The sequence below is a fragment of the Ambystoma mexicanum genome, chromosome 8, assembly GCF_040938575.1.
Source record: "Ambystoma mexicanum isolate Mex_15411 chromosome 8, UKY_AmexF1_1, whole genome shotgun sequence".
Lineage (NCBI taxonomy): Eukaryota > Metazoa > Chordata > Amphibia > Caudata > Ambystomatidae > Ambystoma > Ambystoma mexicanum.
In genome coordinates, this window is record NC_090929.1 from 283,570,409 (window position 1) to 283,593,372 (window position 22,964).

The following is a 22,964-nucleotide window of genomic DNA, read 5'->3' on the forward strand; positions in this document are numbered from 1 at the left end:
CATTTTACCTGTCACGTGTCAACGAATAGACTCATGAAAGATAAAACGATTCCTCATGAGATCCTCCAAAACCATTCTATCGGTGCCTTTGCATGGCACAATGTTCCATGCTCCCCCACCACATTGAAAGGCACAACACTTTTGCCCCACTTCACCTTACTTTTCTCCCCTGCACTCGTCTCCTCACTTCTTATACTCCTCAATTCCCTAGATGTCACACAACGCCCCCTTCCACCCCCAGAAGCAAGCTTCACATGTGTCTAAGAAACGTTTATTTAAGGAAAAGTATGGTGTTCTGATGTAGTAATATAATGAACTGTATTCCCCTACCAACGCACAGAAATAAACAGCTGAATCGATGCACAAGCAGTCTAAATCTTGGTGTTCTCCCATCAGCTTCCACTGGCTCAGAGATCACGTGTATGGGACACACCTAAATGTAAAATTGGGACCTCACTAATCAGTCTGTCAGCTTTGTCTCCCACAGTCTTTTTTTTGCCAGCTGGGCATTTCCCAACCATTAACTTCCACCAGCATCATTGGCATTCTGTGATACCCAATACACATCCCAGGTAGTAAGGAGCGGCCATTTTGGTGACAATGTCCTATACATTTCGGCCTATATAAAGCAAATACACATTTGACCCAGATGTATATGATGAGAGACAAAGAGTAGTGTTGCATGAACTTATTACATTTTGAAAATGGTGCCACATAAACTACACACCACATAATTAGCAGGATATATTAGTTCTCCAAGCTAAGATACATCGCACAAAATGTGAAGTCGTGGTTTTGCTGGCTTCTTTAGCAGAACCAACCCTGTGATACAGTTTCAGAGCACATTCCTCAGTCCTGTGTGTCTTACAAATGGCAACGTGCAGTTCTTCCTCAATGCATGAGAACCGTGTTCTCATGCGTTGGTATTTGCCATTAGAAGTTGTCTTGCCTTAAGTCTAATGTGATGGCCATTGGAGTGCTATCTCCTCTGTTGTAGGATGCAATACCATCAGCCACTTCTCATAAATCATCTAAAGTTTCTAAATGCACGTGTTGAGTATTTTCCACTTAGAGATGGTTAATGAAGGGAACCCTAGGCAAATTGCTTGACTGTATTTTAAAATAAATATATGTTAGTTCACACATTTTTTTCCTCTCCATTGTTGCTTGGTAACAGGACTCGACGCACCAAGTCAAGTAGAGGTCCGTGATGTCACAGACTCAACCGCCTTGGTCACTTGGTTTAGGCCCCTGGCTCTAATCGATGGAGTCCTCCTTTCCTATGGAACCGGAAACGAGCCCCGCACTACCGTGGAACTCTCTGAAGATGAGAGCCAGTACTCTCTTGGAAACCTGATCCCAGACACCGAGTATGAGGTGACTCTCCTGTCACGGCGTGGGGAAATGACAAGCGACCCTGCAATCGAGATCTTTACCACAGGTGAGTCCAACGAAACAATCTGGCAGCGGTGGGTCAAAGCAAACGAGATCCGCCTGCAATGTTTGAATGCAATTTTGAAATCCGACCACAGCCAGAAAAATATCCAAAAACGAAAATAATTGCTCTTTTCAGCATATTTGGGTAGTCTAGTCACTTTCTCCCTTCAGATTGAAATTGTATTTGCTGAAAGACAAAATCCAGGGAATAGTAGAGATCAATTAACACATTCAGATACATCGAAAACAGTATTTAATTGAAACGTGTATTAGAAACTCTGATATCAGGCTGTTTATTAATTGGAACAATGTATTAACTGGCATTTGATATTGCCAGTAAAAGTGACATTCAGGTTAATGAAAGTCTTACTGTATTTGAATAATTCCCAAATAACACCCTGAAGACATCTTTGATGCAATGTGGTTCAAAACATGATTTAAAAGATTTAGCAAAACACAAAATAAAAAAAACAGCGCAATGCATAGCATGTATTACCATCTACAACTAACACAAGAAATCACGAACTGTAGCAAGAAAAATACACTTTGGGGTACTCCACAACATATGACATTAGCCAAGCAAAGGGGGTGTTCCTTGTTTTTTTAAAGCTTTTTTTAAGGAAACATTGTTAAAGAATCAGGGGTGGACAATGGGAATGGTTTCATTGCATGGCATAGGACTGTTTCAGAGAAGAGCCTCCTACCTAAACTGATGCCTACACTGTATGTTGGGATTAAGAAAAATGGAAGGATTGTGAACCCTATTCGACAATGCTGTTGAGTTTCAGTAACAATTTTAGGGGTCTGAGTGTATTACACAAAAAAGACGGCAGTACAAAATGTACAAAAAGTCTTTAAAACCAAAAATGTAATTTTGATCAGAAAACAATTTGAGCTAAATACATGGTGTGAGAGTGGCAGAGATAGACATACATGGAGAATGAGTAATGTGGAATGTCGTGGAAGGCATGAATGGAAAGAGCGGGGGCGCTTTGGAAATAAAGACATTTGAGGAGAAAATAATCAGTCATCGTGCCCTAGGGATGAAAAGACATAGATCTGAGGTTAGTGTACATATGTATTTTCTCTAATTTAGTAAAAAACAATAGCAATGTACGCTTTTCCTTCTGTTGGTAGGAAGTTGGTAAGAGGGTGTACATTTCTTTCTTGTGATTTACAGGCAATTAGAAAATAGGAAGAATCAGACCATTTTCAGATACATCGATGATACAGGGAAATGGGGTAAATTGTAGTGGCAAACCACTAGATGGTCCCCATCCATTGGTGATAGCCCTCTTTCACTTGACCACCTGTGAACCTACCTCCTGTGCACCTACCTCGGGTGGCAGGCAACTTTTTCTAGTAGGATAAATATGTTTAGAGTACAATGAACACAATGCATGTGATGAATAACCCATATTAACCACATTCCATACTTTCTTTGCACGGTGCATCGTAAATACCCCATTCAATCCCAACTCATAAAGAGGTCCTCTCTAAACATGTAAAATCCACTGCCTATCGTGTACAAACATCCCTGGCATTGACTGCCATGATGCAGCTCAGTATCCTCCTAACACCTGCCCTAGAAGGTACTCTGGCTAGCGTAATGACTCGGTCACTGATTGGGGTGAACTCATTAGTTGTAAAAACAGGTTATTTCAGCTTGATGTGGTTGGTAGCAGCATTTCAATCAAGGCATTGATAGCCCCATGCCAGTAATGTTTGAAGAAGCTTCCAGTCCAATGTCCAACAAATTATTTAATCAATGTACAAGACCCGTTTTGATTTTCCCTGGAAGAGAAACACCCAATATAAGTTAGAAGCCCTTTAAGAGCTGCGAACAAACAGATAAGGTGTTGCCACTGGCCATTTCCTCCATTGATGCCTTCATGTTCTGTCATGAGACCCAATGGATGTATTGAATCGTGTGTAACTGTTTGCATCTAGAAGAGGATAATTCGCTTCTAATTGACTTGATTCATTTTATAACCAATGTCCAAATCCAATGGGCAACATCCATCTGGATGGTTCCTGCCCAGTAGCCTCTATTCTCCATTTGCAACGATGGGACGTGTGAGGATAAAGACATTACCTTCAAGTCTATTTACATGTACTTTACCTTGAAAAAGATATGCGTGGTTCCCTGATGCAAGCGATTTGATAAAGTTCAATTTTATAGAGAGAATTTGAGATTATGGATTGTCACTTTTTAACAAGTTAGATTTTATTTTACATTTGGTACTGCACAATAAATGCTTTATATTTTAGTGTAGATGAAAGCCAAAGAATCTGTGTAAAAACAATATGGAACATATGCATCAGAACCATGCCAATGTCATCATCACTGCATCCTTTTTATGCAACAAAGAAGGGTCGAATGGCTCTGACAAAAAAGGTCTCAGTCAGATTAGTGTACCTTATCTTGAACAATGAATGCTGCACGTTTTGGTCCGGATCGAATTAGAGGAAGTTGTGTTATAGTGCATATCTGTTTGAGTTGATTCATTCGAACCGTTTCCCTCCTTGCTTGTCAAATTGGCCCTTTGAGGTTTCAGTAAAGGAATGCATGGGCTGTTTGTGGTGTGTCACATTGTTCTATAATTCATTATTAAAGCCAAATCATAACGGAAATACCTCACATTCAACACATGTGAAAGCAATTCATTCTTGCATAACTTCCTCTCTCCAGATTTGGATGCTCCAAAGAATCTGAAGCGAGTCTCTCAGACTGACAACAGCATCACACTGGAGTGGAAGAACAGTCAAGCAAATGTCGACCTTTACAGGGTGAAGTTCGCTCCTCTCTCTGGTGGAGACCATACCGAGATAACAGTGCCAAAGAGCAACCAGGCCACAACCAAAGCCACCCTGACAGGTAGGATGGACTTACACCCAAATATTGGCCATGCCAAAACTGACTCAACCAAACCACTGGCATTTCATGATCCGGCCCTCAAGAGGCAATTGCATCCCTTGATTTCTCGACATCCACACAAAGTACATTTGAATACAGCCAATCTAAGTGGGACTCATTTAAATAGTCAGTGGTTGTATTGAAAACATGGTTGGTGTGGTCAGTGCCTTGGAGGAATGGACATGTACACCCTTCACCTAGAGCTGCAAGCTCTGCACAACCAGGTTTCCTCCTCTGGCTGCTTGTAGATCCTGTGCTGCCAGATTGACCGCCTTTTCCCTCTGCCCCAGTTGTTAGCTCCATGCTCCCCTGTATCTCTGCTTCCCTCTGAGTGTCAATCTCCCTATGATTGTAAAGGACTCTGTTGCTTCCCAAAGCTAGGTAGGCACTCAGAAAATACCCTAATAATAATAAAGCCTACACTACCTTCAATGTTAGTTTCCATGAAGAACTAATACCAGCATTAAGTGAATCCAGGGCTTTAAGTGGGCCGGGGCCAGCTGGGGCCCGGCCGTGGCCGTCTCCAAAAAGTGGGGCTGAACCGGGGACCTGTCGGGGCCCCCTTGTCCCACCACAACATTGGCGGGACACATTATCCTGCTGCAGCCGCAACGGGAGATGCGCCCATCATTAAGTCAGGCAAGCTGACAGAATTGCCAGCAGCCACAGCATCACTGTAGCTGGCTTGCACTTATGTCCAGTGCTGTCCTTAGTGGCACCAGTGCCACCGGCAGAAAAATAACAAAAAAGTACACAAACCATAGTAAGGTACGCACACAAATATATACAATTCATAAATATTTGTGTACATACGTTACGGTTTGCATACTTTTTTAGGACACGCCCATCCCACAAGCCACGCCCCCAAATGAGGGCCCCCTCTCGTTTTCTTACCCCACTTAAAGCCCTGAGTGTATCTCTTACCTGCATGAATCACCATATATAATATCAGGCAATACCCTTCCACAAAGTGTGTCTAACTCTCCCCCCAACCTCTTCAGGTCTGAAGCCGGGCACTGAGTATGGCATTGGAGTCACAGCCGTGAAACAGGACAGAGAGAGCTCCCCTGCAACTATCAACGCTGCAACTGGTAAGGGACTGCAATTCTTTCAATGTAGTCTTTTCATCTTTTTTGTAGCCCCCTTGCCCCCCTAGGAAGGGTAAGAATGAGAATAATCTGTGCATGTTCACTTTCAGACCTGGACGCCCCCAAAGATCTGGAAGTCAGTGGCTCTACTGAAACCACTCTTTCCCTGCGCTGGAAAAGACCGTTGGCCAAATTCGAACGTTACCGCATCACTTACATTTCTAATACTGGGAAGAAAAATGAAATTGAGGTGCCCGGAAATGCCAACTCTTTTATCCTCACTGGACTGGATGCCGGTACCGAGTACAGTATTACTCTCGTTGCTGAGAAGGGCAGACACAAGAGCAAGCCGGCGTCAGTGGACGGCAGTACCGGTGAGTACTTGCGCAATGGGCGCCGACAGGTGTTTTTCTGAAGGGAAGTGGTGGAGCATCTAGCCAAATAATGTTTACTCTATGGTACAGGCATGCGTTATGGATCCACGAGTTGAAACCTCGATCCACCTAGAATGCCCAGCTCCAAGTTTAACATCACCCATTTTCTCGCCATTTTGTAAAGTTTCATATCTTGTCTACTTTGGGACCTCGGACCTGTATAATGCTGTTTTATTTTTAATCATGTTTACGGTGTCCCGTGCCGTTATGGAGTCACTGTATTGTGTGACAATTGCTTTATAATGCAAATATGCAAATCAAAAACAACAAATTGCCATTCTTTCTTGCATAGGATGTTCAAGCGTCTCACTACTCACCACAATATATGTGTAATGGTGTTGCTGTGCCGTGCGGCAGGCCCTTATGGCTCGCAGACATATCATGTGTAAGGGCAACACCAAGCTATAGTGTTTCCAGACACCGAAGGAGATTGTGTGCCTTTTCTTTCCTTGGTTCGAATTGACTGCAGTTGTTTCCTTCTGCAGGTTGTGTTGCGCTGCATGGCAATGGTGCCCACAGCCGAGGCCCAGCCAGATGCAAAGCAACTCGGCTGTTTATTTGCAAAGGCCTGGCCAGATACACTATAGGGGCTAGGCAATGTCTTATCAAGGCAGGATGTTTTTCAGATAGTCCCTCTCTTCTAAAGCACATCACATTGTGTAGAAGAACGCTACGATTGTGCCGGAATAATTAAGACGCGTGCTAGGCTTGGCCAGCGTTTGGCAACCGATGTAGTCACCAGCTTTTACTCTGAACCGCATCCTTGTTACTGTGCTCATTGCTTGTGCATAGGCATGGCCTTTATTAACAGGAATGCCATCGCCAAGCAGATCCCTCATTACCAGTTACCTTCCTCGTTGCCAGACAGCTCCTTGATTGCCAGTCACCTCCCCAATACCAGTTTTCTCCGCCATCAGCAGGTCCATTCATTATTCCCAGGCACTTTCCTCATTACCAGACATCGGTCTTATTACCAGTCATATCACTGTGTACCAGGCACCTCCCACTTGAGCAAGCACCTTCTTGGTTAGCAGTTTCTTTCCCTATCGCCAGACAGCTCCTTGATTACCAGCCACTTTCCCATTAACGGTCTCCTCCTCCATTAGCAAGCGCGCTCCACCTTGCCACGTGCTTTACTCATTACCAGACAGCTCCCTCATTACCAGTCATTTCACTAAGTACCAGGCACCTGCCCCGTTAACATGCACTGTTCTGTTTACACACGCATGTGTTCTCTTTATCAGGCATGCATGTAACATTTAGACATGCCTGCTTCAATAGGATTTATAACATTGGGTGCTATGTGTGGTGGAATCTATGTGATCACTGCGTGGGTCGGAGCTGACGCTGCAGGTGCTTTTAAAAAAAATTGTTTTACTTTCTTGTCCCCCGCTTGCCACAATGGTAATCCCCGACTCTGGTTACTGCCCACCAGGAGTGCAGGGGTCACCCCGGCAACCCCTGCCCTGCTTGGTGGCAGTAATGGGGGAGCCAATATTTTGTTCGGCCCCAAAGTCGCAGTGACTGCGGGGACGTACACATGAGGGCGACATTATAGTACATTTCCTTGTGGTGCAGTGCCCTCAGAACATCATAGCTAATAACCACTGTTTCTTTTGTTTAATTATTTATTGTGTTCCAAGTATTCCAGCACCAGTACTCCTGTAACCAAGCCCGGTATTCTTTACTAAGCACAATGCTTATTGCCGAGTCTTTTTCTTCGGGAGATCTTTCACCGTGTGGTGTGTCTCTCATTAGCAGGCAACTGTCCCTTGATAGGAGGTGTGCCCCTTACTTCCATGCATACCTCCTGTAATCAGCCAAGACCCGCATTGCCTGGGGCGTTCCTTGCTAGCAGACAGCACTCCTGTGATCAAGCACGCCTCTTTCATTACCCAGCATGTCCATCTCATTATTCAGCACCTAGCTCATTATCAGATCTGTCACTCAGTGCAAGGCATGTCTGTCTCTCATTACATCGCATGTCCTCACTGCTAGACATGCAGTACGCTTTCAATGAACCCTCTTATTCGAGGACAAAACACAATGTGACCTGTAGACATACTCCTGGCTTCCGAGCTACACAGGCATGCTCTTTGAAGTTCCCCACAATGACTGCTTTCCCACAGTCTAGTATTTAATATGAAGACATGGGGAATCTTAAACTGGAACTTTACTGGTTCGCTTGCAAAATGCAAGCTTCTAATGCATGGCCCCATTTGATGTCAGATATCTCCTGAGTGCAGTCTGCGTCCTCATTAGAAGGGTTCATGGAATCTGTGTGCTCTGTCACTCTGTTCTATATTGTCCCCCCAAAGTCATGTTTCAGCCTTTCATCTTTAATGTCTTTTGAAGGTTATACATTCGATTGCCCTTTAATGAGAATAGGATTGTTCGTCCTTCCTTTTGCTTTTCGTTTTTTTTAGAATCATTTGTGTAGCCCTTTTCTATAAAGGGGAGATTTCACGCCCATGCCCTGCTCGTCATTCTCTGTGCAGGTCTTCCATTCTTTCCCTGTACACCCTGATCCCCCCTAGCCCCCTTTGTTTTTGCTTACTAAGCCCATTCCCAACCTGCACATATATCATATATTTTATTTACCAACATTTTCTTTCTCCCAACCATGGGTTCGAGAAGGATGAATTCTGAAAGAAACTTTCGAATTGGCGACTGTGCATGTGCTTTGGTAGGTCCTCAATGGTGGGTTCAACAATTCCCTTCAACTCTTCCTGAAGCCTGAGGTTGCATGGTACAAAACCCACCTCCAGGGTTCCCTACTGTGTTGTGGCAGTAATTGGGTATATCTTGCAGCCCCCGACAAAATCCCCAAATGGTTCCTTTGTTGAAGGTTTGAACATGTCCTCTCTCCCTTTCCACAGGGTGCTTTACTCACACTTCTGTTCTTCTCTGCTGTGTCCTTTCACAGTTCTAGGACTGCATCCTTAAACTATTTGCTGTCTCATTTCTTCAATCCTTAAGGGCCTTTACCGGACCGGCCAACTACAACGTGGCAGGTAGGGGTTAAGGATTTACCTCCAGCTAAGAGCCAGAGATAAATCTGCCCCCTACCAGAAAAAAACAGACTTTATTACTGGCACGGCCGGCAATATAGGCAACATCCCGCCATGTAGTCCTGTGGCACTCCATGGAAGCAGGGTTTACCGCCCTTATTGGCACTTGTAATCTGCCGGTCATTCCGCGAGACCAAGTGCCGTCAACGGCAATTCCGTTTGCTGGTATTCTGGCGGATTTACCGGCAAGCTTGTAATGATGCCCTTTGTCCTTTAAGTCTACATTTTGAGGTTTTGTTTCAGTGTGGCTTAACGGTGCCCCCAGATGTAACAATCTAACATCCACACAATACATTTTGGAACAGGAGCAGTGTAATAAAGCCTAATAAAGACAAGTCCATTCAACAAATAAACACAAAGGGCTCAATTCATGGACATTGTAGTGTGGTGCAAAGTGAGTTTGCACCAGTGCAAAGTGACTGCACTGCCAACAAACACCCTGATTCACTGAGCGTTGAAAATTGTATTTTGTCAGAGCAAAGTCATTTTGCACTGCAAAAGTACTCTTTGCACCATCCATTTAGCGCGGTACAAAGTACTTATGCACTGCAAAGTGACTTTGCTCCCCAAAAATACACTTGGCACCACTCTGTGAATCAGGGTGTTTGTTGGCAGTGCAAAGTTACATTGAACCGCGCTGAAAGTTGCATGAACCGTGGCCCTCATCTCACTCCACTAGCGTGCACGCCTCTGCGGCAACTCCGCTCGTGCTCACATACATAGCGCCACCAACGCAAGTGGTCCACTGCGGCAAGACAACAGCTGTTTTTCCCTAACCCCAAGACAGAATACAAATCATGTGCACCCCTACGTTACTCGGCTATTCCTGCCAAACGACCCCACTGTTGCATTCTTTGAGCTATGCTCAAAGCAGTGAGGTCAAATCTCAAAGGTCACTCTAGATTGCTAGGTTGCCCAGCAAGACAAGTGGTATTTGTGAAGCGTGCACTTTGCGCTGTCACTCAGCAGAGAAAGCATCTGACCTTGAAGGGCATGAGCAGAGAAGATGTTGAAGTAGACTTATGGCACTGTCCTGGCGCTTTGTTAGTTTCCACTCGCAGATATCCAACAGGGGTAGACGAGAATGAAAGAAGAGGGCGCCAGGAAGCTTCGAAACAAAGACAAGCACAAGAGCAGGATTAGGGTGTTCTCTCTACACGAGCTTTAACAAAAAAATACAATATAAAAATAACATGATATCTCCCACTTTGCGATCACATCTCCGTTTTTACAGTTTGTTTATTTAATATGTTTTTTCTAGTGTGTGCACCAATCTAAAATGCTGTTAATGAGACACTGGCTTGAAATAGCTGTGCCCTATCACTATGGTTTAGTTGCACGTTTGAGATCAAGGCACCCTTAAGGCCATACTGGCAGGGCACATAATACACAATCACCAACAATCATCGCCACCTGCCTCACAATGTGGGCATCGTTCGGATTTGTAGTTAAGTAGAGAGCATCCTCACGAAACACGTTTGGGTGGATTTTCTCAGCCTCCGCATAATTCAATGCACCCCGACATAACCAAAGGTTGCACCATTGTTTGGATCTGCACAGGTGTTGTGTGTTTCTGCCTGAATGAGGGAACTCTACAATGGTGTGCACATTCGCCATGCTGTGTGCGGTGTTCATTCCGATACTTACGTAATTGTGTGATTTACGTAGGTTTACAGTGATTTACGTAATCCAGGTTAGATTCATGCAAATCAATGGGAGAATGGTGGCTGACATTTTGTAACGCCATTGCTGGTTGCTGGGGCCTGCCCTGTGTATTTAGCACAGCATTTATCAGTTCATATTGACCACTTCCTTCTGGTGAATGGAATCCCGAGTGAGCCCTGGGTCTCCGCAGCACCCACTGCATGCATTCTCTGATTCACTGACGCGTCTTGCCTCTGTGCCTGGTGCTAGAAGAGAATCACAGAAGGATAGCGGGAGGATAGCTCATCGGCACGTGCTTGCCTTGGAATCACGACGACATGATGCAACACAGGTTGGATCCCCGGGTCCGCGCTTATAAACCTCTGGGTATATTACGCGTGTTATAAATACGTAACTAACAGACATATTCCTGTAACAGCGCCTGGATGCCAGCGGGCTGTGTGAGCGCTTTAAAAATGCAAATAAATACAATAAAAAAGAGAGACTGCCCACGCGATCACACAACCGCCCAGACTCTTTCCAGCCATTTCCAAGTTTAATTTCCAATAACCCTATTAGAGGGAACTCTAAATGCCCTGTGGTATCCAACTCTCGGGACAAACTAGATATCGAGATTACTCGGCTAGACAGAAAGGCTGCGATCACGCAGCGGGTTGCCCGGGATCACCCGACCTGACACCAATGCTGGTGATCACACAGGCCGGGGCTCCAACACAGGCCGTGGTCACACGGTAAGCACACCATAAAGAAATGCACAGACATAGGGTTGCTGCTTCCTAGGTGTCACCTGCACCAGGTCATGGCTTGTGTTCTTAAAGGGGCAACACGCCACAGTTAAAGGGGCGACACACCACACCAAGGACCTAGTTCTCTTGAAGATGTGCCTTTAGGTTGCATTTCATGCTCTTGTGCCCCTTTAGCAGTACTGTGCAGGGTCAAACTAAAAATATAGCAGTCATTTTTTAGGTCAGGCCGATGAAGACCATGAGTCAGTTGTCATGTAAGCATTTAAACGTAGCCTTAAAGTCCCGTAGGTCAAAAGTGCATTAACAAGGATGTACACCTAGCTTGGAAAAAAAATATACATTACTGGAATAATTATTCACCAAGTCTCAAGGCATTATCCAGTCTATATGATTAATATGCCTACAATAAAAGGGTACACTGCACTACTTCATAGATCATCAAAGGCAGTGCTACAATGCAATTTTTCATTTTGCTATCAAAATGTATATTAAAACATAATGACTCAGGCAATGTAAACAATAGGAATGCCATAGTGTTTTTCACAGTTTCTGGAGTGAATTTCTTCATGGAGCATTCCAATATGAGAGGGAATTTAACTATGCCCTACCTGCGAATTAGTTATCAGACCAAACGTAGTTTACCCATCACCCATGGCATGGCATATTATTATTATTATTATTATTATTATTATTATTATTATTATTATTATTATTATTATTATTATTATTATTATTATTGACCGAGCTTCGAGAAGCAATGTAACACTTTGAAGGTCATAGCGGAAAGTAAACAGTGATGAAAGCAGATCGGCAAGGGACCAATACAAGGGAGCGGGTAGTCAACAATGGAGGAGTGAGGCAATTTGGCAGCAAATGATCGACAAACAACCAGGGAAGGAAATGGAGGAGTGGTAGGGGGGAGGGTAGATCATCCAGTCTCACGTTACCCGGGGAGTGGAAGGTGTGTGGAAGTATGTGTTAGGGAGGAACTACTCATTGAAACATGTTATGTTAATCGAAATGTTGGTATGGTAATTTTAAGATCTGATCCCAATGTCCATATAGTCACCTGGTCATGTGATAGAACCTCAGTGTGTCAGCCACATTTACTGGGACATATTTCAAAGTGTGCAGCGTAACATGCAAGTTTAATGGTCTACACCACATCCTTAATTCCTTGCCGGAGCTCAGCCTGATGCTTTCTTATGTTTGCGGCGACTGACGGACCCTCTCTATCCTTACCCAGCAACAGAGCCTGAGTTGGGCAGCCTACAGGTGCCCGCAGTGAGCTGGGATTCTTTCAAACTCTCCTGGACTGTGGCGGATGGGGACTATGAAAAGTTTGTAATTCGGGTTCAGGATGCCGACAACCAAGACCAGCCTATAGATCTCAACGTTGCCGGGGGGAAACGCTCTGTGGAGGTGCCTGGGCTGAAACCCGCCACGCCTTATGAGGTTACCGTGTATGGTGTGCTGCGGGGTTTCAAGACTAAGCCTCTTTATTCGGAGGTCACCACAGGTATCTTCATCAGCACGCTCAGAGATGTAGCACGGATACTGCTTTGACTCTGCTTCCACTCCCGGCAGGACACATTCTCCATTCACAGCATTTTCTTCTTGCAGGGTCACTTTGCCTTTAAATGCTGCTTCACAATGATCACCTGCTTCGCTTTTTGGTCTTTTTGCTGCATCCTATTGTGGTCTGGCACAGGTGTTCGAGATTTATAGTGCATTGTTATATCCCCAGAAAAAGGGGTTCATAGGTAAGAACCAATGCTTAGTGGAATGGCCAGTCTCTTTCCCCAAAACAACCCATGTCCCTCAGCACGTGACCTGGAGACATAACCTCCGGGAGTGAGCAACAATTTGATCCCATCCTCTGCCAACATTGGCACCTTCTGCCTGTAGCCACTATGCCTGAGAGAGAGCCTAATGCTTCATGCATGCGTAGATGGCATCTTCACCGCCTCTGCTTGAACAAATGATCAAACCAGGCAATAGGTCAGGATTCTTCAACATGTGGCAACATGTGGCTCTACAGCTGTTTGGGACTACAACTCCCATGCTTCCGCCTGGTCAATGGGAGTAGTAGTCCGAAATATATGGTCAGAGAAATGTTGCAGGCCCATTCAATAGGCAATATCCGCCCTGATTCAAACTAAATACACAACGTTCCTGTGTAGTGTTGCCTGTAGACTGGGAACAGTCTGATGGGAATTCAGTAGTCCCTTGCTTTTATGGCTGATTGGCATGAAGGAGAAGATGAATTTCTTCACCAGAGTTCTCTGTGCTGGCCTCTTATAGAATCTATAGTGAGGAAAACTGCCAATGTGTCAAATCAGCCCATACCTTGACTTGGACTGACAGTGTTAGAGCTGTTTTCACATATATTACGGATACGATAACAAGGGTTTTCACACATTGTGTTGCCCATGAAGGGCTGACAATGGTCATTGCTGGGTGGTAGAAGGAAGTTACCCTATAACAGGGTCATGAAAACAGAGCTTTAGTGGAACGAGCAAGCCATAGCCTTCCATGAATAAACATGTGAAGGTAAGTTGAATTGTTCCATGCATAACATGTTGGGAGTAGGTGAATTCCATGAAATATTGGGAGTCAGGAGCTCGACAGCTTCCGCATTTTAAGGCTGGGAACAGCACAAAAGACAAAGCATTGTTTTGTTATATGTTGGGGTTCCAAGGGATACTCTTTCTACCAGATGCGATGAAGAATGCTTCTTAAGAGCATTGTTCTATGCGTTAGAGCTGTGAGATCATACCACAGGTTAGCAGCACCATTGGTCTGGGCTTGCAATCTAGTGTAGGAAGACAGACCCACACAGATGATGTCAGGAATCACATCTAGCAGAATCATTAAAGACACGTCATTTCCTCTCTGATTTGCTCCTCCCATTGGTTCTGCTGAAGGAGTGGAAAAGGCCTCATAAGCATGTTTGTTCTGAGGACCAACCTTGGTCTTGCCTCATTTAAAGCCACCTTGGCCCTGCAGTCAAACTAAGGAAGCCACATGATGAGATGTGCTGATGAGCCTCAGGGCTACTTCAGGTATTCTCTGCTTTCGTTTCTAGTTGGGCTTCCATCGTAAAATTGCCAATTATACTCCCCATACCTGTGGATACAAATATTCCCAGTTGTCATCTTGTAAATCCATTCCGAGCATCCACTGAATGTCTGAAGGGATGCCAAAATTCAAATCACTTTATAATTGAAATGAAGAGCTGTGTGTGTTTTGCGAGCACGACGATGATGCCGCCAATGGATTGACCAAGAAAGTCAAAGCAAGTTTAACCCTTCCTGCCCTAAAAAGATGCATTAAAGTAATTGCGTCCTTACTGTTAGCAGGAATTCAGCAGACCCACATCTCTCAATATTGATGGGGTTTAAGTCAACTTCCACTGTATCATAGTTCTAGCAATACATGCATGGCAGGGCTAGGTATGAGCAGGGGTAATGTTGACATCCACCACGTGAGCATCACAGGACGCATGAGCAGTAATGGAAACAAGCTGCTCATCCACGTAGCATGGCAGTGCTGCTTAAAAGCATGGGCAGGCCCTTCACGCTATATCGTTTCGCCATATGTTGAGTAACTGCTTCACCTTTTGCTGCTGCTGTGGCTTCAGTCGACACTTTTTTTCTTTCTTTTCCTGGATTTCATTTTGTCCGCTTGCTTCCCAGATCTGACTGTGAGTTCTGCTGCCTGTGCTGAATGCGTGTTGCTGGTTTTACTCAGGTTTAACTTTTCCTTTTGACTACACTTCTCCATTTGCAGCGGAAGAGCCCGAGGTGGTTGATCTAACAGTTAACCATGTTACCCCCCAAAGCTTCCACTTGTCCTGGACCGCCACCGAGGGAGCATTTGAGAATTTTGTCATAGAAGTGATTGACTCTAACAGGTTACTGGAGCCCGCCGTTTCCAACGTCACGGGCACTGTAAGGGCCACCTCTATCTCAGGGCTTTTACCAAACACTGATTACGTTGTCTACCTCTATGGGATCCTACATGGCGTCCGCACACAGGCCATAAGCACTTCCGTCACTACAGGTATATTCCTCTTCAATTTGCTAACCTCTGTCTTCTTTACAGGACTTAACTATGTTTTTATCTTCCCTCTGCAAGTTCTTACAGACCGTACTGTTGTGCCTGTTTTAAAGGTGCTTCATTTGCCTGATAATGATCTAAATTACTTTTCAGGGATTGGAAAAGCAGAGGTCATAACCATTTTCACTCCAGCACACCTCAACAGCTGATGTTCTAGTTTTATTGAATTTATGTGTGAGTGTTTTGCAGAACACACCCACTGCCTTGAGAAGCAGCGAAGTGCTGAACAATAGAAGGGGGCTACCAGGTTGTAGGTTGTAGCGATTGTATGAGAGATCACCCAAAAATCACGGTTGTGAAGATCTTGCAATATCCTCAAGAAGGTTTTTCAGAGGTTGCTAGGTGTCACATGACTCTATGTGCTGCACTGCTTATGGGCTTTTCGCACTAATGCAATCTGCCAACTCAACATTCAGGGTTCTGCAACCTGTGGCTCTGCAGATTGTTTGGACTAAAACTCCCATAAACCCTCACCATTGACTATGTTGGCTAGGGCTGATGCGAGTTGTAATCCAAAGCATCTAGCGATCCAAAGGTTGCAGACCCGTTTTCTAGGACAAACCGTATTATTTTGGGCAATTCAAACAAGGACAGTTGGGGAGCCTTTTTATATCCAGAAAATGACACTCAAGATTAGTTCATTTTGAGATGATTCGAATGCACAGTTCATATCAGACACAATAAATGCCACATCTGTTGGTGTGTAGTGACACAGACAAAACCTTGAGTGGTATTAAAGGACAGCATCATAACAAATTGAACAATAGCTGGGATGTGGTGTGGCAGCAGCAATTCTCTGATGCTTGTGTAGTTATAGAAAATGCCAGGAGCATAACAGTATATGCAAAGCACAACTCATGTCAGCACATGCTACACAACTAAAGAACATCACCTGGCACTTATGTATAGTTTAGCAAATGATGTTCAGATGATAAAATACCCATTCTGATCCCCTACAGTCCTTCAGGGTTTATGAAATATGTGAGATCAAACTCTGTTACTTAATGGGCATTGTGTTTTATGTAACACTTCATATATGATATTAACAGGAGAAAACAATCATCCTTAGCAAGTAGACAACCAGGTTCATAGCAACCCACTTTAACCATCACTCCCCAACATTTCTCGGCTCTAGTCATCTAGTATGCGTCCTCTTCAGCCCTCCATGCTGCCTCTTATTTTAATGTGTAGTCTTAACAGGGGACCAAGTTACTCTCACTATTACCTCAGCCTCTTGTGAAATTAACAGCCGGGCATCTGTACGGCCAGCTGTTATCATCAATGCCAGCCTGTCTTTTATTTAGTTTATTTTATGCACAAAACCCTGAGGCATCTAGGCACTAGTTACAGTAGATGCAGTTGCAGGTAGGTTACATTTTCAGCATGAGGATGAGGTCATAATCAGTGGTTAAGTTACATCTTCAGCATGAGGCTGAGGTCATAATCAATAGTTAAGTTACATTTTTCAGCACTGGGCTGAGGTCATAATCCATAGTTAAGTTACATTTTCAGCATGAGGCTAAGGTCATAATCAGTAGTTAAGTAAAATTTTTGGCATAGAGCATAGGGGTCATAATCAGTAGGTAAGTTGCAATTTACGGATGAGGCAGAGGTCATAATCAATAGTTAAGTAACATTTTCAGCACTGGGCTGAGGTCATAATTAGTAGTTAAGTTACATTTTTGGCATAGAGCAATCAGGAGAGCTCCATGGCCCTCAGAACGAACGATCAGTGCCGGACCCACATTTTGCTGCCCAAGAGGGTGAAAGTTCCTTTATGGGGCACAAATCTCAATATCAAATCAGTACTTTTGGAGGCAATCGGTGGGAGCATCCGGATATGAAAGGTGCTCTGAACGTCGTATACAACCCCCCACTTGCTCCGTCACCAGGAAGGACTGCCAGGTTACACAGTCTATCACCAAGGATTTAGGGTAAACACCAAGGCTAAGGTCCACAAAGTACTCCTAACCTCTGCTAGCAAAGCAACCACAAGCAACACATTAGCAGTATTTAGCCCAGTAACTCTCATCCCGAGTACCAAGTAACCACCCAAATGGCAAGTCCCAGCTAAATCATCCGACATTACATGTGACCAAAATGTGTCACCATCAATGAGACAAGCCTAGCAAAGCAGCAACTGAACCTTGCCATCTGGGGCCAGGTTACAGAAACTTTACACTCGCGCAGGTGCAAAGTTGTACGGTTTTAGCACGGGGGCAACGTTTTCTCTATTTCTAAAAACACTGGGACATATTAGAAAACCATTGCACAATGAAACATGCAGTCTGCTATGGTATAAGTACCAGGGCAAACATGGCCCTGGAGCAAAAAAGATACATTTCCGATGCATTTTTGTACCTGGGCCAAGTTTGCCCTAGTGCTAATGCCATTCGGTATTAGTAGTAGGGCAAACTTTGAGCAGGTGCAAAGATGCAGCTGTTTTGTACTAGGTACATTTTTGCCATAGTGCTATAAAATGCCAAACTGCACATGTCATTGTGCAATAGTTTTCTAATATGTGCAAGTGTGTTTAGGAATCGGGCAAACTTTGCTCTAGTGCTAGTACTGTGCAACTTTGCACTTGTACCGGTGCAAAGGTTCTGTAATCTGGCCCGGGTGTACATTCCACTCCATGACTTGGTAGAAACGATGATCTAAAGCATCGCAAGGTCAGGGCTTGGATCTCAGAGGTCTCATGAACACAGCCTTGTTCACACTGCTCCTCTGTGGAGATGTGAACACAGTGGACATGCCCCAGAACTATGGTCCAATCAATATTGCTCCTCAGCCAATGGAAACAGGGCCACCACTTGCAGGTGTGCTTCATTTATCATAGAGGACCATAACCGCTTACTACCTGGCACTGTCGGTGATAGTGAGGAATGCCTTTACTAATTCAGGCTCTATGCTCCAAAGGGACCGAGCTTCTGTACCGTGCTCTTATTGTTGGACCCAGTAAAGACTTCCATGGTTTTAATAAGGTCAGCACTTTCCTTACACGTGCATACATTCCATCCAGCCCTGCTTAAAACTGCACTTCCCAGTACCATGCGCCAACGTGAAATGATGGTTTTTATATTTGATGGTGCAAGCATCTCCTCTTACATTCCAATTTTGCTTAAAATAATGCCATCCTTTTATTATATATTTCATTTGTCCAAATTACAAAGGATGCAGGAAACGTTTCTTATTTATTTATTTATTGTTCACTTGTAAGGTGCTTATACAGGAAGCAGATACTCTTTCAAAGCACCCTGTGGCATTGCTTAACTGTAGACTTCATCAATTTATTTGAGAAGAAAAGTCAGAGAAATAAATATATGCAGGCTCTAAATCGTGAGCGACTAGGTGCACGCTGGGGGCTGCCAAGTAGTGTTGAGTAGGGATGAAAATGCATGTGTTTAGTGATCAGCCCACCTTCTTTGCACTTTGAGTGTTTGTTCTTCAAAAATACTCACCCATTGTAACTGGGCTTATTAACTGATAAAATGTTAACGTGCCTCCACAAGCCTTTTTCCGCATCACATGCACAGATTTCTACTCAATCACCTTCAGTTGTTGACCAGTATAGGATAATCTCCTAAACAACCGATGATGAGTTCACAACCAACAGATGTGAAGTGTGACTGCTGTGTCAGACCTTTTCTCTCACATGGCAGGACTCTGAAACGAAGGCCATTCTGGAGTCTTCCCAGATACAGAAAGCAATTCGTGTTTCACAAGGCAAAGGCTGGGACATAGAGAAGTCAGACTGGGATCTGCAGGTAGTGTGGGATGGGACAAGAGACCTTATCACTGCTTTGCAATTTCACACTTATTATTTACCTTCCATTCTTCTCGACGCCATGTCCCCACTGGAAAACCTGACCATTTCTGGCATAGGCCCTCATAGGTTCCAAGTGTCTTGGGCAGCGCAGGACACTGCCTTTGATGGCTTTGTATTAACCGTGGCAGACTCTGGCAGACTGCTGAGCCCCCAGGACTACCAGCTGACAGGAGCCCAGCGGAGCGTGACCCTAACAGGCTTAATTACCGGCATTGGCTATGATGTTAACTTGTACGGCTTTGTCGCGGGGCATCAGAGCGAGCGCTTAGCTACAGTGGCTGTAACAGGTAACCCCCTTCTTCCTCCCCTCCCTCAAAGGGAGGCTTTTTCCTCTCTTCCATCAAGCATCCTCAAACAGCACGATTCATCCACCGCGAATGCACTGCTCTCCACCCATCCCCTATTCTTACCTCTGATACGTCTTCAGGGGCTCCAGCAAAGAAGACCAGCATGTGGGGACTTGGTGCTCTGAAGCCTGGAGCCTGATGGCATGTCACTAATTGAAACCCTGCAGTATGAGGGCCAATGATATCCTTCGCACCTAACCTGACTGCATCATCTCAGCACCCTTTAATAACAAGTGGCGAATAGCACAAGAGGAGCTTGTGTAGGATGGGATTCCAACTATACAGAAACAAATAAACATAGAGCAGGCACAGGCATTCGTTGTCTTGCTTTCGGAACAAGTGGAGTGTCCAGACTCTTTTGACTGGGTGCCCCAAGTGAGGCACCAACTTATGGAGGGGCATCATGAAGTACATACAAGCGTGTGCTCATTCACGCTTTTCGTGCGCGCGCGCACACACACACACACACACACACACACACACACACACAAACTCACTCTATCTCTCTCTCTCTCTCTCTCTCTCTCTCTCTCTCTCTCTCTTTCTTAAGGATAATTGGGGTCCCTCCTGGGGTCCTGGGTGGCCAATCAGATACATGGGGTAGGTAGCATGTGCCATGCCAGGCCACTCCCTGCACATGCCTATGTTCGGAATCATGGACGGCACAGCCAGGAAGGGTGTCACATACACACATTGTCTTAACCAGCTAACACACAGGTGGCAATGAAAGGACTGTGTTTATGGTTACAAGAGATTAGGAGACAGAGGACGGGGATATTCAAGGTGAGGCTGATAAGGGGTTGAGGTAGGACAGTAAACAGGTGGTCTTAATTGATAGAGATCACATGTGTGGAGCACATGTGATGGATTATCAGTGGACCTGTGGTGATGTGATAGAATGATATTTAAGCTTTTGCTAATAAGATCCAAAAGGCTAGAAACAATATTATTACAGCTAGAACCGATAATGACAGACCTGTCATCCAAGCCGCAGCTACTAATGCGGAAGCAAATGGGAGTTTTAAGTTCCTACCCATATCAGAGGAGGATTTATGTAAGGTCCTAGCCAAGATGAAACCGACATCGTGTGCAGAGAATATTCTGCCTACTAAAATTATTTTGGAACACAAAGAACTCTTCCTACCGGTTTTAACGAAGATTGTAAATGCATCTTTCAGTGAAGGGGTGGTTCCTAAGGACATCAAGGAGGTAACTATTACCCCACTAGTTAAAAAAGCAGGATTGGACCCCAAAGATCCTGGGAACTTACGGCCCATCACTAACTCAAACTTTATTTTGAAGGTGCTAGATAAAGTGGCCACAAACCAACTGCAAAAACATGTGGAAGACTTGAAGCTGTTGCACAATCAACAATCAGGTTTTAGGGCCGCCCATAGCACTGAATCTGCTATGCTGGACCTTCAGTCGCACATGTTAGGCCTGAGAGATAAAGGCAAAACAGGGGTTCTCATGCTTCTCGATCTAAGCGCGGCCTTTGATTTGGTGGATCACCAGCTCCTTCAGGAGGCACTGGCCAACATTGTTGGTTGTTCCCCCAAGGCTTTGGCTTGGCTGTCATCCTTTCTCAAAGATCGGAGCGCTAGAATACATTGGGGTGATAATTTCTCCAAGGCCGCCCTCATCCATTACGGAGTACCGCAGGGAGCTAGCCTGTCACCTCTCTTGTTTAATCTATATCTGAGAAGTCTCTGCGAACTCCTGGAACACATCGGCGTTTTCTTTACTAATTACGCTGATGATACGCAGCTCATCTTTGAACTCACTGGTGATTACACCACTGATAGTGCTAAAATCTCAGAGGTTTATAACATCATTGACCACTGGATGCAACATCACTGGATGTGTTTAAATAATACCAAAACAGAGCTGCTGATTTTCGGCACGCGACAGGCCAGATGTAAACTAGGGAATGAATACAAGTCCTTCACCATCAAGGACGCTAACATCCCGGTGTTGCCACATGTTAAAACTCTCGGGATGATGGTAGAGGCCTCAGTGGGCGCAGAGGTACAGGTAAGATACCTGCAGAAAAACAACACCTACTATCTACGACTTATGAGAGCAATAAGACCCTTCATTAATGAAGTCAAAGCTGCAACTATCGCTAGGGCCATCATCCTGTCGCGACTTGACTATGGCAATGCTCTCCTGCTAGGGGCTACAAAAAGGGAGATTCAAAAGTGCCAAGTCATACAAAATGACGCAGTTCGCATAGTCAAAAACATAAATAATAGAGAACATGTGTCCACAGGGAGAAGAGCATTACACTGGCTAAGAGTGGAGGAAAGAGTCAGGTTCAAGGCTATGACTATAGTTCACAGATGCCTATATGGAGAGGCCCCTAGCTATTTCAAAAAACATTTCTCTTTCTATGCTCCTGGAAGATGTCTAAGATCAGCCGACAGGGGCACGCTGAACAGACCTGGGGCTAAATCCGTATTTTGGCAAGGCAAATCCTTCCCGGCGAAAGCAGTAGACCTCTGGAACAAGCTGCCGATGGCATTACGGCTTGAAGCTAATTATCAGAGCTTTAGGAAATCGCTTAAAACCTCATTGTTTCAATGAGCACTAGAGCTCCGCTTCCTTAAGTTTCCTACTTATCTTAATGAGGTGTTCCGTGTTTTCTGATTTTCTCGGTTTCCCGCGCCCTGATGCCCGCGGGCTACCGGCGCGTAATAAGTACGCACATAACATAACAAAGTTAGCAAGACAACTTTACAAGCCTATGACCCAGGGGCGTTGCAAGGGGCGGGGGGTGCTGACGGGGCTATAGCCCCTGATCTTTTGGTTGTAGCCCCAGATAGAATCCCAGGAGCTACAGCCAAAAGACTAGCTAGCCCCCAGTCCCAACAGTTCCGACATCAGCATAGCCCTGGGTCTTTTCCAGACCTAGCAACTCCCCTGCTATGACCACTGTTCTAATTACAAGCTGCCCTTCGGTGTCTCACTGGATATAATCGTGTCCACCAATAGAATGATATTTAAGCTTACAAACCTTGTGAATCCCCAGGTGTCAATCGTGATCACAGCAATGGACCCGTTGGAGGCAACCTCTACACGTCTTCTCTCCCAACATTCCAATGGTCACCCTTGTCTTTGCTTGTTTTGAATCGAACATTCTACCCTCATTGTCTGCAATCTTATCATTGCAATAACGTGTTTCCCCTCAGGTCATTATCAAGTTTTAACACCCCTAGGCTTTCATTAAATGCCCTTGCTTCACTCTGGTCCTTATAATTGGGGCCAAGTGCCACTTGGTAATGGCCTCTGTGATGCAGAATTATTTC

At 44.8% G+C, this 22,964-nt stretch overlaps 1 protein-coding gene across 5 annotated transcripts in view; it reads left to right on the top strand.

Moving 5' to 3' along the window:
- TNC (tenascin C) overlaps positions 1-22,964 on the top strand; it is a 156,465-nt gene that overhangs the window by 76,868 nt on the left and 56,633 nt on the right. For 2 of the 5 annotated variants that reach the window (XM_069609670.1, XM_069609671.1), the window contains exons 7-12: positions 1,178-1,441; positions 4,130-4,315; positions 5,356-5,445; positions 5,553-5,816; positions 12,605-12,877; positions 15,151-15,423. In XM_069609670.1, the coding sequence (XP_069465771.1) occupies positions 1,178-1,441; positions 4,130-4,315; positions 5,356-5,445; positions 5,553-5,816; positions 12,605-12,877; positions 15,151-15,423 (1,350 nt within the window). The remainder of the gene's footprint in view (positions 1-1,177; positions 1,442-4,129; positions 4,316-5,355; positions 5,446-5,552; positions 5,817-12,604; positions 12,878-15,150; positions 15,424-22,964) is intronic. The other 3 variants (XM_069609672.1, XM_069609674.1, XM_069609673.1) reach the window with 2 other exon arrangements.